At 52.2% G+C, this 6,000-nt stretch overlaps 1 protein-coding gene across 11 annotated transcripts in view; it reads left to right on the top strand.

Moving 5' to 3' along the window:
• Positions 1–3,723: 3,723 nt before the first annotated feature.
• The window catches only part of STX18 (syntaxin 18), a 39,696-nt gene continuing 37,419 nt past the window's right edge, over positions 3,724–6,000 (top strand). For 3 of the 11 annotated variants that reach the window (XM_039335857.1, XM_039335855.1, XM_039335860.1), the window contains exon 1: positions 3,725–3,933. In XM_039335857.1, the coding sequence (XP_039191791.1) occupies positions 3,766–3,933 (168 nt within the window). In that variant the 5' untranslated portion in view covers positions 3,725–3,765. Of the gene's footprint in view, positions 3,934–6,000 lie in introns of all 11 variants that reach the window. The other 8 variants (XR_005555861.1, XR_005555862.1, XM_039335861.1 and 5 more) reach the window with 5 other exon arrangements.

Below are 6,000 nucleotides of genomic sequence, written 5' to 3'. Positions count from 1 at the left end.
TATAGCCACAGTTTGCCAAAATCCTCCTCCTCCTCCTCTTCTTCCAGTGTTTTCGATGGTATCATACTTCAGAGGGTAAGCCAAATGACCAGTAACAAAAGAATTCAAATAAACATCAAATTAAACAAACAAAAGAAGGCATTGTTGCTGTCTCTGTTCTGCTTTTCTCCTCCTAAGAAAGGGTGGGCCTGAGCCCCCTCCGCCCAGCAGAGCGAAGGGCCCTTCAGCCGCGTTCTCCCCCCCCCCCCCTTACACTCACACCCGTCCCCGTCACCCCGTGCAGAGCCCGCTTTCCTCGCCTCTTTTGCCCAGGAGCGCCTGCAGGGCTCGCAGCTCAATCATCCGCCCTTTGGCTGGGGCTCCCCGGCCCTTGTGAGGCATCCACAGCGGCTCGGGGCTACCGTGAGAAGAGCGAGCCTTGGCCTGGGAAGGCGGGGCAGATGCCTGCCAGACGGCCCTGCCCCGGGAGCTTCAGGCCCCCAGAGAGCGCGGGGCCCCTGGAGCGAGTGGGGAGGGTTCCCACTAGGCCACCTTGCTGGGAGGGGAGAGAAGGCAGGAGGAGACCGGCGCAGGCAACTCGTGTCTCCTGCAGGGCAGCCTCCGGGGGGGAGACCGGCAGCTGCTCCAGGGGCAAACACGCAGGGGCCGGAACCCCCTGGCCGGCCCCGGAGGCGCCCCGGGCTACCTCCGCGTCGCCGGGTCAGGGGACAAACGCCCGGGCTTTAGGGACGGCGCTTGCAATACGGAGACTCTTTCGGCTCGGCTGTTTGTTTCTTTCGGCTCCCTCTAGTGGCCCCACAAACACACCGATTCTTTTTTCCCTCCCGACTTGAATTCCAGGAAAAGCTCCCGTTTAAACTTGCAAAGGGGTCTGGGGGCCCCATCTTTTATTGGCAGCTCTGGCCGGCGCTCCAGAGAGCCCCCCCCCCGATCCTTCTCCAGAAGGAGAACTCCCTCGGGTGGGGTTTCCAAGAGACCCTTTTCGGAGGCCAGTCGTGGAGGGGGAGGCAGGCAGGGGAGACGTTCCCTTCTGGCTTCCCCAGGCCCCGGCAGACCAGGGGTGGCCTGGGGACAGGAATAAACTTCGTTTGGAGGGAGGAGGCAGCCTTTCCTCCTCCTTCTCCTCCTCCAAGTGACAAAATTTATGTCTGCTGAGATTTCCATGTGTCCAGTCACACTTGGCCAATAAAGAATTCCGTCCTATTCTATAGTAATTCCGTTCTGTTCTAAAGTCTGACTGGAGATATAAATATTTCAGTGACAGAGTGTGTGTGTGTGTGTGGAGAAAGACCACAGATGATGGATGATCCAACTGATCGATGGAGACGGGTAACTGAAGAAAGAGTTTGGTGATCTCAGGCTCTAAGCCAGTGTTTCTCAACCTTGACCATTTTAAGGCATGTGGACTTCAACTCCCAGAATTCCACAGCCATTAACGCTGGCTGTGGAATTCTGGGAGTTGAAGTCCACATGCCTTAAAATGGTCAAGGCTGAGAAACACTGCTCTAAATGTAGAATTCTGGTTGGATTGATTCATGAATACTTGAAGTTTGGAAAAAACCTACAGCAAAAATCGAAACATTAAGATCTTTTGTATCCTGGCATACTTACTTATATTTTGTATTTCTTAACTGCCCATCTTCCTTGCATAATGTCCGTTATTGATTTATGTATGTACATAAAACTTGATGTATGTTGAGCAGGGCATGCGATGGTTCCACCTGCTGAATCCAACATAGGAAGGAAGCGAAGACGTTGTGCTCAAGTAGCCTTAATGCAAGTCTAGTGCAGCCTCATCTCATCCTGATGATTCTGCATGGATTTGGTGTTGTTTGTGGAACTGAAAACAAAACCTTTCTAAACCTGGAATTGGGCCAGAACTGAGAGCAAAATTAAAAAACGCTTGCCTCTTTTCCCCATTTCATCTTGCAAGTGGCAAAATGTCTCCCAGGCTTTTCATTCTTTGTGTAAAATGTCTGTACTTAAAGTTGGGATGTCACCATAGTGAAACAGACAAGTGAAGAGTTTGTTTCTTGCTGCAGCTTCCTCTTCTTTCGGGGTGAGGTTGTTGAGGTTCCCCCTTGGGAACATCTTGGCATTTCCCATCCTACAGGTGTGCATTTCATTCCTAAGCAAAGAACTCTGCCCCTGCTTAACATACCTTTACTTTCAGCCTGTTTCTCTAACCCTTATCTATCCGTGTAATGTTGATATATATTTTCCTCTTCTAAAGTAGCAGCTCTCATTTGTGTCTCTCAACCTGCAAATTCAAAAGGCAGTTTCTCCACATCTTCGTCCAAGACACAAATAAAGAGATAGAAAAGCAGCATGGGAAGCCTGCTTGATGCAAAAATGGATTGTGAACACAAGTATGCAAACCTCGTGGGAGCGAGCCAGACCTCCTGGGCTGCTGCCATCCATTTCAAGAAGACTCTGGAGTACAAGCCCCATGCTTCCCAACAGAGCCCACGAGGGTCTTGTTTCTTGCGTGCTCTGCACAAAGTTCAGGGAGTTTGATAAGCAAGATGTTTGCCAGCTTTCCTGAAAATAATTGGTTTTCACTTCTACAAAATTAACTCAGCTTATTTTGAACAGAACTGCATCTGATATTACTGAGAAAAGAAAAAAAATTCCTAACAATGTTCAAGGATTGTTTCTTTTGCTGACAAACCTTGATTTCGAGGGAGCAGAGTAAGCCATCTCTCTCTAAAATAAAATTTAGTATTAAGATTGACCATTGCGAGCTAATCTTCCCATGCCAGAAAAGTATGGAACAAATAAAACACAATGTTATTACTGGATCAGGGAAAAATAACTTGGTTCCTGATCAAGGAGAGAAGCAACCTAGAACTAAGGAGAAACTTCCTGACAGTTAGAACTATTAACCAGTGGAACAACCTGCCTCCAGAAGCGGTGAATGCTCCAACACTGGAAGTTTTTAAGAAGAGACTGGACAGCCATTGGTCTGAAATGGTATGGGGTTTCCTGCCTGAGCAGGGGGTTGGAGTCGATGACCTCCAAGGCCCCTTCCAACTTTTTTTTTATTATTATTATTATTATTATTATTATTATTATTATTATTATTATTATTATTATTATTATTATTATTTGCTACGACTGGTGTCTCTGAACAATGGGGATCATCACTAAAGCAGTAAAGCGTAATTCCCTGGGATTGTATCTTATAGTTTACAAAAGAATATATAATTCTTTGTGCAAATCGAAGCCAACGTTCTTCCTCTGAGACTTTGCTTATCAGAAGGTCTCAAAAGGGGATCGCGTGACCCCGGGACTGTCATAAATGTGAGTCAGTTGCCAAGCCTCCGAATTTTGATCACATGACCACGGGGATGCCGCAAAGGTGTGAAAAACGGTCATAAGTCACTTTTTTCAGTGCTGGTGTAACTTTAAAAGGTCACTGAATGAGCTGTTGTAAGTGGAGGACAACTTAGCAGTCCTCAGACAAATCCCTGTAGCCAAAGATGCTGCGCAGCGCCCCCCCCCCTCCGGTCCCCCCATCTGCTCAGGAGGAGGAGGAGGAGGAGCTGCCCGGGAAGTTCCCCCGCCCCACCCGGGGGATCGGGGTCCGCGGGGGGGGCCTTCTCGGCCGGACCCCCTCCGGGGCGCCCAAACTCCCCTCCCACCCCTCCCCCACCCCAGGCTCCCCCTCCCCCCGCCCGGCAAGAGGGCAGGCCCCTCCCCTTTGGGCCGGAAGGAGCGGGGGGGGGAGGACTGCGAGGGGCCCCTCCCCTCCCTGCCCGCGTCATGGCGGCGGCGGCGGACATCACGGCGCTCTTCAAGGCCTCCGTGAAGACGGTGAAGACGCGCAACAAGGCGCTGGGCGTCCCTCCCGGAGGAGCCGAGCCGGCCGCCCTGTGGCCCAGGCGAGCCCCCGGGGGACGGGGAGGCTTCTCCGCCCGGGCCCGCGAGGTGGTGAGTGTCGGGAAGGGAGGGCCGAGGCGGAGGAGGAGGAGGCCCCGCAGGCGCCCCGGCCTCGCGTAGGCCGCTCCGCCCGGGGACCTCGCGGGGCTGGGGAAGGCCGGGGCTGCGGGGGTCCGCGGGGGCAGAGAGGGGGGCGAGGGGTCTCCTCCTCTTCCCCCTCCTCCTGCTGCTGCCGCTGCTGCTTCGGGGAGGGCGGGCGGGCGGGCGGGGGGCTTCGCTCGAGGCCGAGGGAGGGGGGCCCGGCGGGACTGGGCTGCGGGGGGAGGGCGCCGGGGGGCTCCCCTCGCTCGCCCCCTCGGCCTCTCTTTCTGCGGGGGGGGGACGAGGACGAGGAGGAGACCCACCCCCAATAATCCCCCGGCCCGGCCCTGGAAGAAGGCGGTTCCCTCGCATCCCGGGGGGGGCTGGGGGCGGCCGAGGGGGAGGGAGGGAGGGAGGGAGGGAGGTCCGGAGAGAGGAGCCCCGGCAGGAGGAGCAGGAGGGAGCGGGAGCGGCCTCTCCTCCTCCCTCCTTTCGGAGCTGCAGGAGGCCGAAAGGCCGGGGCGTCGTCTTCGTACAGCGGGTGGCCCGTTTGGGGGGTGGGGGTGGGGTGGGCGCCAGGCGTGCCGGACGGGAGCCTGGATTTGGGCTCCTGGGGGCCCTGCCGGTGTCTCTGCCGGTGGCCTGGATGGAGTGCGAGGAGCAGACCCTGGTCAGCCCAGGCCGAAGAGGACCAGGCATTTGTCCATCTGGCCTTCACAGCTTGGCCTTCTGTGTTTTGTGTTGGAGAGTAGTGATGTGCAGAATTTGTCAGTTTAAAAGATTTTAAAAGTTCTAAACGTTCCATTTCCTGTTCTGATAACTTTAGATTTCTTTTATTTATTATACATATAATAAGGCGGCAGTGCTAAATGCTCATGCTTTTTTCCTCCCAAAGCAACCAATAGGTGAAAGCAGCTCAGATAACCCCCAGGGTGGTCACAAAGCGGGTGGTTAACAAATTCAGAACATCTGTTTTGAACTTGAATTGTTGCAACTGTTTCTCATGTGAGTGGAGATACTTTCCACCTTCTAGTTAAGGGAAAAGCCGGTACAGTTTGCGGAAATATAATCGCGGGGTCCTGCGTTCTCTCCAGAAAATATGCATAGACTAAAATCACAGTCCCTTACGTGGTTAGTGAATGGTATACTGTAGCTGCATGTTGGCTTCCTTAATTAGCACGATAGCCTTCAAGTATCTTCTTTCCCAAATCCTGGACTGCCTCTTCCAAATGCTTAGTTCCAATGAAACACCGCATTTCCTCCTTTGCCTTGTATCTGCTTTCTTGCTTCCCTTTTTTCACTGCTGTTCCCGGTGCTTTCCTGCATTCCTTCTGTCGTCCCCATCGGCACCCTTTTTCCCAGGAAGAGGAAGCTGAGGTCTTGGCGGCCCCTGAATGGCGGCTGTTCCATCAGCCTGTCAAAACTTGTGATAAGGATGGACCTGCTTTTCTTTTTTTCTCCCGCCATCACTCCCTTTTTTCAGGTTTGTCAAGCTTGGAAAACTTTGTTAAAAACCTCACTCATTACTGATATTTGCAGGGTGAAAATAACTTTTGATAAATATTTGAATATGCCATTCTGAAAAGTGTGATTTGCCAATAGAGATTTAAAGTGAGATGTGATGGGTTTTATAATAAGAGCAGATTGCAGCTGGTGTTTTGCTGTACTGAAAGTAACAGTTTCATTTCCTGGTTCCTGCCTTTCCAGGGGCCAATGTTTCTGTGTCCAGAGGAAGGCAGAATCGGATTTTACCTAGTTACTATTTGCAGAATCGCAGTACAGCTACTCCTGGACCTTAATCTGTAGTGGTCACGAGTATTCAAAGTTACAACAGCACTGAAAAAAAGTGACTTTTGACTGTTTTTCACACGACCCTTGCCACATCCCCCATGGTCACGTGATCCAAATTCAGACACCTGGGGGCAACCGTGTTCCAAGGTCATGTGAACACCTTTTGTAACTTCCTAACCAGCAAAGTCAATGGGAGGAGCCAGATTCACTTAACAACCGTGTTGCTAACTTAACTGCAGCGATTCA

Source organism: Crotalus tigris, unplaced genomic scaffold, assembly GCF_016545835.1.
Source record: "Crotalus tigris isolate CLP2741 ecotype Arizona unplaced genomic scaffold, ASM1654583v1 scf7180000017663.5292952, whole genome shotgun sequence".
NCBI lineage: Eukaryota > Metazoa > Chordata > Lepidosauria > Squamata > Viperidae > Crotalus > Crotalus tigris.
The sequence above is the reverse complement of the archived record's forward strand: the minus strand, read 5'-3'. Positions and strand labels throughout refer to the sequence as shown.